We start from the raw sequence: 13,170 nt of genomic DNA on the forward strand, positions 1-13,170 counted from the left end.
TTTGTTATATGATAGAAGTTGTATCATGAGAAAAATAAGTAGGTAATGCCACGGCTGAGTATTTTGACTTAATACATATAGGAATCGTATCCATGACAAATGTCCTGCACATCATACATTCTTACAAATGCAATGTATTTGCCAACACTTTAAATTACTCAGTTGTACTCTGTATTCCCAAAATGCCATTTCAAAACTCTATAGCTATTTGTATCAATTTGCAATAAAGTGGTTTAAATATATTTTACATAAGCATTTTGTCAAAAGTGATTTTTGTTTTGAAACATTTATAACGTGCAGTTTTCTATGTTTTGGAATGGAACCCAATGTGTGTGAATTCACCTTTAGGTCTAGATGAACCACGTTGTTCTTGTGAAGAAAACAGACACCCTCCAGGATCTGTCTCAGTAGTCGTTTTACATCATCTTCTTTAAATGCCTCATCCCTCTCTGCCACACACTGGTTAAAGATCTCCCCACCAGCAGCACTATACATGGAGACACAGACAGGATTTCTATCAGGCCATGTGATGTTGATATATAACTAAACACAAACCATTCATTACTCATTTCAATTGTACAAAAATTAAACAGGAGAATTTTAGGTCCAATGAAACCTAAAAATTCAAATATGTGGAGTAGCCACTGAATTTCTGAAACCTTTTGAAGACATCTCTAGCTTTATGTGGTGTACCAGGCTATATTTTACTTTCCTAAGAGAGAAAGCAGTTATTTATTGCCTCAGGACCACCCAGTTGTTACCATCACAAAAGCATGCATGCTGTTCCATGATAACCCTTTGACAGTGACACATTTAACTTGACCTGTTTCTGAGAGAGAGAGAGAGAGAGAGAGAGAGAGAGAGAGAGAGAGAGAGAGAGAGAGAGAAATATGAGAGAGAACACTTTGTCCATCTGTTCTCTGTCAGATATGCTTCACAACTTAAATCAACCAGTGTGAATCACTGTGTCCACACAGACTTAAAGTATGTGGCAAAAACCTTCTATAGTTCCTAAATTAAGACTTTAGTATTTAAATGTTTTTTATAGATTTAGTTCTTGTGAATTTTAATATCCACTGACAATTTCTGGCCAAAAAAAAAAAAAACACCACATTTTTAACCCAGAACCTCAAAAGTATTTTAACCCATTTGAACCCACATATACCAAGTCTGTCAGTAGCAGATTAGCAACTAAAAACATGTCCACAAAACAACCCAGGCAGTCACATGTTCGCTGATGATTCTACTGCCTCCAGAGCAGACAGCATGTCAAATTCAATTACAGCTTGGCTGGAGAGAATGGGTGACCTCAAACTCAGAGCTGAAGTGTAGCTGTGGGGTTTACACACTAGTTTCACTTCATACTTGCCAAGCGAGATAAGCAGGATAACCTAATAATTAAAAATACTTCCCATATTTCTAGATGTCTCTTACTTATGACATTTAATCTATTAAAAATCTCATGATTTTGACTTAAATAAAACAAACGTCAATTTATGAAATGACAACGAGAGAGAGAATAGACAAGAGAAAGAGAAACAAAACACAGTATGAGCTTGACATACATGGATTTTTTTTTTGGTGCTAATCTTTTCAAGCATGCATGTGTGGTTAAAGTTTACATACAGAAACTGTATTGATAACCCTGATAACCCATTCCTACCTATTATCCTATTCACATGCTTCTCTTCCTGACCCTTACCCAGCCTTAGCCATGGAAGAAAAAAATAAATAAAATAAATAAATGAATAAATAAAAGCAGCCCTGGAGGTAACAGTAGTTCTTAGTAATGGATTACAAATGAAGGAAAACAAAGTGTCGTTTATGAACCTCAGGATCCAGATTCACTTTCATTGTAAGTCTCTATAACATAAGCTGATCCCTGGTCAGTGAGGTTGCATCAAGATGCTCAACTCCAACATTTCAGTTGTGCACTGTTTGAAGCTGATTAACCAAGTTTAACCATTGGAATCCAGAGCGACTTCCAACGGCTGGTGAGTCTTTCCCCATGCCTCATATCTGCAATGTAAACGCGTTATCAAACTGTCAGCATCCTTTGACTCGCCAGAAAGAAACTTCCCCATCTAGTGGATTAAGACAGAAATGCATGCTAATCTGACTGACCGCTTGAATGCGCCTTTAAAATTCATTCACATCTTAAACTCTTAATTTGAATAAAGACAACAACAACGATTACAGTTTAGGCAGCAATATTTTGGCCATCCCTGTAGTTTCATACACTTTCCAGTAGGAAGGGCTAAACTTACTAATGAGCTTACCCTCAAGTAATTCAAAGCAGCTGTCTATGGGATGAGTAAAATCAGCTTAAAATATGCTTCAACACCGGTTAAACTGTCTTAACTTTTATATGAGAAATCTCATAGTGCAGTGTTTATCAAACAGACCCAAGCTGTAACCCTCTCTAGCATGGACAGCCTGAGTTGGCAGGCGAAAGCCATTAGCACTAGGGCAGCTGTAGTTTCTGATGGCTTGGAGAGCTGGCCTGCATTTCTGCCCCTCTAAAGATGTGGAAAAGGCAAGACTCCACAGTGAGGCGGCAGTAATTACAACCTAGATATGGCAAGCCAAGCCAGTTAGACTCACAGAAACACTAGACTGGAAAGAAAGGAAATGGGAGAAAAAGGGGGAAAGAGACTCAAATCTGGCAGATTCATAACTAGGTCACGTTTTTGGCTGGGTGAGGCATGTCTGGGCACCCACAACACTAAGGCAGTGTGAGGTTAGCCCTTGCTAATCTGAGGGCAAGTGTGCGCGCACGCACGTACACACACATACATGCAATCTGCAAGGGGCTTTTCTTTCCCCGATCAAATATACAGTCTGTTCTTGTTGGATGAATATGTTCTAAAGAACGGCAAGCTTTCAACAGTCTATTTCTGTCATGTGCTGCTCACTGACAAAAGCAGAGTGTCTGACTAATTAATTAGAAGGTCTACATCAAAGGAATATTTTACTGCAGCCACTGCAATGACAGCAAGTGATTTTGCAACAAGTAACCTAGCTATAACATGCTGAGACTTGCTCAGAGCTTGGACAATTATTATACCAGAATGGCACACACCATAAGAGATGCATATACATATTGTGTGAAGAAAAAAAAACCCCACAACACACTGCACCTCTGATCACCTACTGATTGGTCAGGTGCAGCCAGAGGTAACTTAGTCCAGTTTAACGTTGAGCCACATAAAGTGCAAGTAACTACTAGGTCCCTGGGGTTTAAACTTACACAGACACAAGTCCACTTGCCACAGTTAAGTTTTCTTCATCAATGCACGCAAACAAATCTCAGAGACAGTTTATCCATTATAGCGCTCTGCATCATGACATCTCAAAGTGTGCTGCGAAGCAGGCGGTCAAAGGAAGGAGGGACTAAAAGCAGCTGTAGCTGGTCAAAACCTTGGAGTCTCTGGGTGTGGTCCATGTTTGGGTATTCCCCACCCAGTCGAAACTCCTCAACTGTACACCCACGGCATTCTTCTGGACAAGGCCATCCGTCTCCTTTAGGGCTCAGATATCACCTGTGGGCTGCAGTTGCTCTCACTGTGTAGGAAAAAACAGCTGAAACTAAATGCTTAGACTCTCTGGCTGCATTATTATTAGGGTGTACCTCCATCACTGTTCTGAACGAGAGGCTTTAAAACAGCAACATATCAATAATGCTATCAAGTCTAATCTGTTCCTAGGGACATCTGCTTGATAATGCTATCAAGCAGATGCTGCACATTTACTGTTGTACGCCAAGTTTTGCTCATTCTTATAAAGTACATATTTTACAATACAAAATGTTAGTAGGGCGGCACGGTGGTGCAGCAGGTAGTGTCGCAGTCACACAGCTCCAGGTGCCTGGAGCTTGTGGGTTCGATTCTTGCTCCGGGTGACTGCCTGTGAGGAGTTGGTGTCTTGTCCGCATGGGTTTCCTCACACAGTCCAAAAACACACGTTGGTAGGTGGATTGGCGACTCAAAAGTGTCCGTAGGTGTGAGTGAATGTGTGTGTTGCCCTGTGAAGGACTGGCGCCCCCTCCAGAGTGTATTCCTGCCTTGCGCCCAATGATTCCAGGTAGGCTCTGGACCCACCGCGACCCTGAACTGGATAAGCGCTTACAGATAATGAATGAAAAATGGTAGTGCTTAATTTCTTATGGTCATATTAATTATATTTGCAGTCTGACATATATATATATATATATATATATATAGGTCATATTTAAAAAAAAATACTCAAAAATGCATAAAACAAAATGTATAACTTAGGAAGTTTTTAAAAACATAAAAAAATGCTTTCAAAATGAAAAGCATATGATGTAGGCTCTGTTTTATAATGTGAAGTGCTACACAGAATTTGAAATGCATTCCATATAAGCCTCCAATGTGTCTAGTGCCAATTTTTTCACATTCATAAAAATAAGACTCAATTTCTTTAAAGATGGAATGCATCATAAAAGCTTTGCATGGGTTGAGAACAGATGTGACAGAATCATTCATTCAATCCATTGTGCTCTGTAGTCATAAATCAATGGCAGAGGTATGACAGAAAAATTGACCCATCTTTGATCTGTCACCATTTCCCACCCAAAAGAAAAAAAGCAATGGTTTGTTCAATCTGAACCAGCAGCCGCATTTTGCAGCAAAACATAAAACAAACTAAGATTCTCTAAGGAAAAACATGGCTTTATTCTTCAACTGTTGTTGAAATGGGCAAACAGCCACCAAAGTAATGCAGGATATTACAAAAAGTACACTATCGTTAACAATACCTCAAATATTTTTAAAATAGAATTTAAATGAAAATAGAGAAAAACACCACGCTTTTTGCAAAAGATGACCCTTGCAGGAATAAAAGAGCCATCGGACACCACAAGTTATAGGACCGGTGATTCACAAATTGAGATTATGGCCAAGAGCCACAGAAAATGAGCTCTCTGAAGTAGGGCTATCCCCCTCTGGCTCTGAGGATTAAATCCCTCCCTCACTTCCACTTCATTCAGTCTCTCTCGGCTGCCGGCCACGGTCCAGGCTCTCACGTGCTGCTGTAGAGCACACTGACATTATGAACTCCCAGCTGGAGCTCACAGTGCAATGAGGGCAAGTTCTTGAGCTAAGGCCGATGAAGCGCCCCCATCCCCCCCGGAGCCAGCCAGCCACTGCTAACCATGAATGGCCTTCTATCATTGTGGCCTGACCCCCATCCAAAGCCATATCCTCTCCCCTCCTCTGTGCTCCCCAAATTGCCCCAGTGCCCTAAAATATCAAGACAGACAAGTGGATGGGAAAGAAAAGAAGAGAGAGAGAGAGAGATAGGAGAAAAAAAAAAAAAAGTAAAGCTACAACACCCCCTTTAAAAAAGTTCACTCTTACATTTACAGATAGACATTCATAGGAGTGGAATGCATTCCGCTCTACTTCCCTCAATACAAAAAAAAAAAAAAAAAAAAAGGAGGAGGAGGAGGGGGGGGGGGGGGGGGCAAAAAGCATGCCTTTAATAAGCATCCATTGTGCATCTATGAAATCTGGTTATAGACACTAGAAAAAAAATATTTATTTATATTATTATCATCATCATCATCTTTTTTCATTATGTCCACCTTTTATATTTCAGCTTCAGGAAATATAATTAAAAGAGAAGGATGTAACAGTAAGAAAATTATATTTATAAAAAGAGACTACATATTAAAGCAGCTAAAACTATGTACATAACAAAAGTAAACACATGTAATCCCACAGAGCCAGTGAATCACAGTGGAGCTGCCAGCTCAGTAATGCTGAGTTGCACCTCTGGCATTTGGCCACAGGAAATCAGCTTTGTCAAACTCCTTTTAAAATCAAATCTGACAGCTATCACAAGCCCATCTTGTTGTGAGTTTTGCAAAATGGTTTTGGAGCTGTAGTAAAAGAACCACCTATTTGCTCATACTTATTACAAAGCCGGCAATAACAACAAACCATTAAAAGTAAAAACTATATTATCAGAAACACCTCTGTTGGGTATAATAGCTGAAGCTAAGCTACACTTGGCTTTGGCTTAAAATGCTAATCTGCAGAGGCAATCAGTTATCCTCCTAATAATGCTTCCTGCCCCCACAGGGTCTTTGCAAGGCTCAGTCTGAAGCAGATTTCCTGCATTACTAGACGTCTTCCAACTGTTAGGTCCCTAATGTTCAAGGCTGGACAGAAACTAAATGGTAATCAGTAATAAATATAGTCAGCTTTAATTTATCTGTGAATTAGTGCAGTCTTAGAAAACCTGATTTTAACAGAATTAATGAAGGGAGTCCAACGTAGAGTTGGGTGATATGGACCAAAAATAGCATTTCGATATTTGTTTTAGTTAAGTGGCGATATACGATATATATATATATATATATACGATATTTCTTCTCATGAGATAACAAAAAGGCACTTCTTTGGGGTTGGATTTGTTCTTTAAAAAGTGCTTTCTCCTGTATTTACTCATGTACATGTAGTATTTTGTGTAAATAAATCATGTTAACAGACTGAATAAAAAAAAAAAAAAATTATATATATATATATATATGTTGTGAAAAAATAATGCAAAATAAATGTTTTATGAACATTTTATAAACAGAACTTTCAGTTGTGTTAACTCCACCTTATCTCTCAATATTCAAATGAAATCTAAATGTTCATGTATGTTTAAGACAAAGGTTTTCCCCATAATTGTACATTGAAAATGTAAAGCAAAGCAAAAAAGATGTCAGATGACATTTTTATTTATCAAAATAAAGACTGAAGTACATGTGAAATGACTTTATTAATTTACAGACCTACACTGTTTGTAATAAAGTGCATTTAAGAACATTGTAAAGGCTTTGTCTATTTGCTCCCAGTGTGGACTTCTGGGAAATAGCTCGTCTGCAGACACACATTTTAATCCCCCAAACTTCATTAAAGCGGATAGTCATGCTCAAATATGGCTCATGGGTGCAACTTGATCATGTATCTGTCATCAAGGCAAAATGTTTTACTCTCGCGAGCCGGTTGGAAAGGGTCTGTCGGACTTAAATGTACATTAGGCATCGCTTCTTGTGCCAATAAATTGCGACTGGACAATTAGTATCGTGGATCAGGTGTTTTAATTAGCCTTTTGGAGCCCTTTTCTCTACTGTTGAGAAGGGGATCATACCCTTTTGCTATGTATTAAACTACCGCTTTAGTAATACCACGCCACTTCGTACTTTTCTTTTCGTAAGGTACAGCGTTACCTAATGAAGTTGCAATGCTGTCTGAACTGGTTTATGGGAACTGTACTGGGACGTGAATACTTCAGAACAGTAGCAGCAGCAGCACCCCGGAGTTTAACAGCTTTGTACAGAAGGTTGTGCTGATGTTGTAAGTGGTGAAATAGGCTGGTAGTACCCACCGCATTTTCATACTACCTCCTTTCGGCATTCCCTGCAGATAGCCGTTTCTGCTACTCATCTGACCAGTAAAATCCGAACTGTTTACATATAACTGAAGTGCTGTTCTTCTTTTTCACACTGTTACTTGGCTCCAGTGTGTGTGTGTGTGTGTGTGAGAGAGAGAGAGGAGTGAGTGAGTGAGTGAAAAAACCTGGGTGGGGGTGGGGCTGTGAGCAGAGCACAGAATGGCCCTGTACAAGATTTAGACTTTTAAAAACTTAACATATCAATATAAGCGAGATCCATATATAAGCCTCACTCCATATCCCGCTCTGTTCTATGTCAATATATCGATGTATCGCCCAGCCCTAGTCCAACGTAGAGGTGATAGTCCACATTCTACACTGGTCACCAGTTTTTTCCAGTGATGTTGTTTGGGCAGAGTTCACTGATAAAAATTCTAATACATTTACTCCTGCCTGCATGGGCTTACCCTAACTCAACATTCTGCAAATGCTAACTGTAATGCTGCAGCCTGCTTTATATATAGATTTGTCAAAATCTCAGTGTGCTCTGGAAATTAAGCAATGAGGCAATATAACCTGTACCCATCTTCCACTGAGAAATTCTCTGACTAGTATACCTCAGCTGAGCTCAATTAAACATTAATGTAGTTGCTAAAATAGGAGTGTGAGAGACTAAAACAGGTGGTAGGTAGTACAAGAGCCATCTGTCTTCTATCTCTGGAGTTACAGCACACACTCCAACTAGACAAACATCAACAAACAATGTTTAGTTGGTGTGCCAGAATACTGTTTGGTTGTTGGGAGACCCATAAGGTTTTTTTTCACCAATTTTTTAGTTAATAAATTTTTCTGGACACTTGAGGAGACCTAGAGGTACTCAATGGTGTTCTAGAGTGTTAGAACAGTACATTGGAAATGGTCCTTCATTTAAATTACTCTTTTGCAAAATGGAGAGGAAATCATTTCAAAAGCTCCAAATTTTGTTCTGTACCAAATAAAAATATTCCTAGGGACATGCTTGCAAGTTAAACCTTTTTTGACAAAAGAAACATTCTAACAATTCTCCCATCTTGATGTAGGCTAAAAAGTTGTGGCCATACAGTCGGCTATATCAATGGTGGCCCAGAAAAACAGAATTCCATTTCAATGAACAGAGCTCATCAGAAGTCCAGCTGCTGCTGGGAGACAGTTATGAGGGTGGGAAGATGATGGGCTTGAAGCTGAGCCAACTGTGCACATGCCATTCACTGGTGGGTGAGAGGAAATGGGACTGACCTCCCTCATCCTGCTCTCTGAAGAAGGCCTAAAAATGGCACAGAGGCTAGGGGCCTTAGAGATATTCACATTAGCATCACAAACTCAGGCGCGATTAAAACTACTGCACACACAACCATTTATGTATCTACAGGCAGAGTCTGCACAGCAACAAACACACTGGACCTTGCTTAAATTAACTCCAGTATGGACTTCTATCTGTCTTTCTATATGCTGAAACTTATTTGAGGATTTAAATGTCACAAATTCCATACTATTGATTTTTGGATGCATTTTTATAATATTAAAAACCATATTTTAAGGATCACATCACATGAAAATGTGATGCATTTCATTTAAAGTAGCACTTTAAATTAAGGACAGCCATTGTCAATATTTAAGAACTTAATTTGTTTGCGATACAAAGAGAAAAATGCTGACTTGTAAGAGAAAACAAAATAAAAAAAGGAAAACGTTATCTAGGCAAGCAGCACATTAAGAGCTTTGAAAGTAGGTCATCTAGCATGGGAAGCTCATTAATGAAAATTTGTATGGTAAGATCTTCAAACATCCCTCTTGTAAAAAATCGTGGGTGAAACAACAGCTGCAATATACCGTGAGGAACACTGGTTCCTGTCTTTAGAATCTGGAAACACTCAACCACTCAAAATGTTTGTGTTTGTGGCTGTGGGGGAACCCAGTATGCCAGTCAGTACCTAATCATACACTGTCAGTATGAGCCTACCCGTGCCTGTTAAGTGAGTAAGAGGCACTGCCATGGGAGGGAGTGTGGGTTGAAGCATGTGGCGCGTTGCACGTTACTGGAATATCAACTGCTCACTGAGGCGTGTTCGTAATCACTTTGGGCTTTACAGAAGGATTCCATTTCTCTCTCTCTCTCCGGCACCCTCTTTCTCTCTGGCACTCATTTTTTGTGATTTACATCTCTGTCAAGCAATTCAGTCTTCTATCATTCACAGTTTTACTGTGTGTTCATGTTGTCTTGATAACTACTCGTACAAATTAGATGTGAGAAATTCACAAACAGCTAGCAAGACCCTCTGTTCAATTAGTGAATATAATTTTATTTCAGGGATTTATTTTATACATAAACCACTTCTATATGAGGCTGTGACGTCTGACCAGTACTGATAATCAGGGTGGAAAAATAATTTCTCCAAATGTCTCTAATGTTTTAATTAGGACTCATCTCTCTTTCTTCACTGAATAAAGTTATGATATCTTAAAATAGTTCTATAACACATGCAGTTTAAGTTAATGCTGATATTAAAGCTGGTGTCGCAGTCCAGGTGACTGTCTGAGGAGTTTGGTGCATTCTCCCCATGGTTTTCCTCCGGGTGCTCCGGTTTCCTCCCATGGTCCAAAAACACACATTGGTAGGTGGATAGGTAACTCAAGTGTCTGTAGGTGTGAGTGTGTGTCACTCTGAAGGACTGGCGCCCCCCCCAGGGTGTGTTCCTGTGCCCAGTGATTCCAGGTGGGCTCCGGACCCACAGCAAACCCTGAATTGAATGAATTATATTAAAGCTTTAAAATGCTACTTTGTAGATCGCTGGGTTGTTGTTTAAGACCGATGCATCCATACTTTCTGATTTATGAATTCATCACTGCTGAATCGGTGCATCTAATAAAATCAACCCAGCCAAGTACTGCAAAAGTTACATTCTGATACCAGCCATCTCTGAGTGGAAAATACTCACAACTCCAAAACGAGAACCATCTCACTGGGAAGCTCATAAACCTCATGCAGGTTGACCACTCGCTGACAAGATGCTGCCATCTCCAGCACAGAAATCTCATGAATGATTTCTGTTCGACAGTCCTGGCCCTTCCTCCTCTTCCTCATAAACTTTGCAGCATACTCTCGACCTGTGCTTTTCTCCACACATTTTCTCACCACTGCAAATTTCCCTCTGTGGAGTAAGAGAGAGAGGAAAATGAGATTATTTTTTTTATAAATCACAATCAGACATTCCTGCACATTCTGTATGGCCACAATTCCAGTCCTTATATTGCCAATGTGATTACTATTCACTGATTGGTCTCCCTAGCCGTTTTGCTGTGGCTGTCATTGACTGAGGTTACTTCATCCAGTTATAAGTACTACACATAAGGCAAAACTGCAAGAAGTGGGTGGTCCAATGTCAACAATTCGAACAAGATAACAATCCCCACATTACAACATTTAAACATATAAACCAGGGATAGACACTGCATATTACCTGGTGCCCCAGCAATAACATTTTAACATCCTGGACATTTAAAATAGCAACACATGGACCTTACTGTATCAAACATGCTATACCATTTTGTCAATTGTTGTATTTGTTTATTTATTATATATTTAACTGCAAGCAATGAAATAAATATTTGTCCACATGCTGCCATGGCATAGCAGTTCTTGCCTATTGTATTGCAGTAGCTCTCACTCAACACACATGGTTTCCTTCATTGCCATTGAAAGAGGGGCCTTGAACTGGAAAACCTTAGAAGGGTGAAATTATGTGTATGCAAGTGGTGAAAAGGCATTAGATGTCTATGGATGGCACTCGACATGACAGCTGAACATTTTTGTCCTGCTGAAATTTTCATAGAATGAAATCATCCTTAGCTTAGGTCCTCACATTTTCCACTCAATCCTGTACCCACTCTGTGGTGTGGACTACTTTTAGGACTGGAAAAATATGCAGGACACTGGTGAGAAAAGCACACACATATGATGCCGGTTGTCAAGGGAATCTATTATATAGAATGGATGGCTATCCAGATGACAATAAAATGTCTTAATGTACCAAGTATGTGTGCTATAGTAAACTAAAAACACGAAGTGAAACATTCAACAAAATGTTAATTTCCATCAAATGACCTTTCGTGTGTAAAGGTGATTTAACCTTGTAAAAGCCTGAATGTTTAGACTTCCCTTGAACTGGAAGGTGAACTTAGAAGAAAGCTGTGAACAGACAAATCCCTATTTAAAACACATCCAGGAGGAATTTACTATGCAGCAAGCCAGTCTCAAAGATTATCAACTCACAAGCGGCCAAGTGAAGCGCAAAGAAGGTTTCGCTTCCTGAAAGAGTTTGCTGAGCTGCTGAGACACCTCAGGTAAGTGACTCTTACTTTAAGGGCATCCCAAATTGTGCAGCAATGTCCTGGGCTAGCCTGCTCATCATGGATTTAGGCCAACAGCTCTCATTCCAAACCACTTACTGCATCATTGATATGAAAACTATTATTAACTATTTAAAAAAAGTGTAATCATATTGTCAAAAAAAGCAAGCAGTAATTAAATAAAAATCTCCAATAGTTTTAATGAAAGCTTTGTTATGTCTGTTTGCTAGAAATGAAAGATGTCATATTCCTAAATCAAGAAAAAAATGGCAGCTTTTCAGACAACATCAGAAGTTATTTGTGTTAATGTCATACACATGGGCTCATATCGGATACGCATGTCCGGCTCAAATGTTGTTTAAGTAAGTAACATTAGTTGGGGCTTGCTCACATTGCTGACCTGGGGATTTGGAGCAAAGGGTAACTTTTCAGTAGCCAATTGGGATAGCGCTCCATTAATATAATTAAGGCCTGGTGGTGTGGAATGGCATTTTGATATAGACTTCTCTCTTGGCCTCTTCTATACTGCATATGATGTCTGGTCAGTTCAGAATGCATATACATACCGACAAACCATAACATTAAAATGACATCCATGTTTCTACATTTGCTTTATATTTTTATCAGCTTAACCTCTCATACAAAAGCACTTGGTAGTTCTACATGCTGTGTTAGCACTCTTTCACCCTGTTGTGCAATGGTCAAGAACTCCCACAGGACCACCAGAAAGCCATCATTTTCTGCCAGCACAGGCACTGATAATATAGCAGTTATGGCAAATTAGCTGGCAAAGCATGCCAAGTTGGTCTCATCATTAATGGATGGAATGTATGAATGTAAGCTCATCTGGTGATATGATTAAGTGGACACAAGTGGTCAATAAGAAATGACATGGCTATGGGCACAATGCAATAAGAAATGAGAGTACAGAGCATCTAAACATGCACATAAGAATCCCATGATCTGATCAAAAAATATTAACGTAAATAAAATATTGGCATTATGTAATCAAGAGCTCTACTCCGGGTGACTGTCTGTGAGGAGTTTGGTGTGTTCTCCCCGTGTCCACATGGGTTTCCTCCCACAGTCCAAAAACACATTGGTAGGTGGATTGGCAAAACAAAAGTGTCCATAAGTGTGTGAGTGAGTGTCACCCTGTCAGCCTTGCGCCCAGTGACTCCAGGTAGGCTCCAGACCCACCGTGACCCTGAACTGGGTAAGCAGTTACAGACAATGAATGAATGTTATATAATCGCAATGTTCAAGGCTAAAATACAGACCATAGTGTTTTTTCCTTTCACACTCATAATCCATTCACTGAGATCTAAAAATCAAGCCTCTGAGCACGCATGGCTGCTGACAACTCATGTGACC

At 39.6% G+C, this 13,170-nt stretch overlaps 1 protein-coding gene across 1 annotated transcript in view; it reads right to left on the reverse strand.

The window, feature by feature from the left end:
• stk17a (serine/threonine kinase 17a) overlaps positions 1-13,170 on the reverse strand; it is a 31,019-nt gene that overhangs the window by 3,302 nt on the left and 14,547 nt on the right. Inside the window, exons 2-3 of the mRNA XM_066683126.1 lie at positions 10,386-10,598; positions 343-487 (exon numbers count right to left, since the gene is read on the reverse strand). Coding sequence (XP_066539223.1) covers positions 343-487; positions 10,386-10,598 — 358 coding nt within the window. The remainder of the gene's footprint in view (positions 1-342; positions 488-10,385; positions 10,599-13,170) is intronic.

The sequence above is a fragment of the Hoplias malabaricus genome, chromosome 10 (genome assembly GCF_029633855.1).
Source record: "Hoplias malabaricus isolate fHopMal1 chromosome 10, fHopMal1.hap1, whole genome shotgun sequence".
Taxonomy (NCBI): domain Eukaryota; kingdom Metazoa; phylum Chordata; class Actinopteri; order Characiformes; family Erythrinidae; genus Hoplias; species Hoplias malabaricus.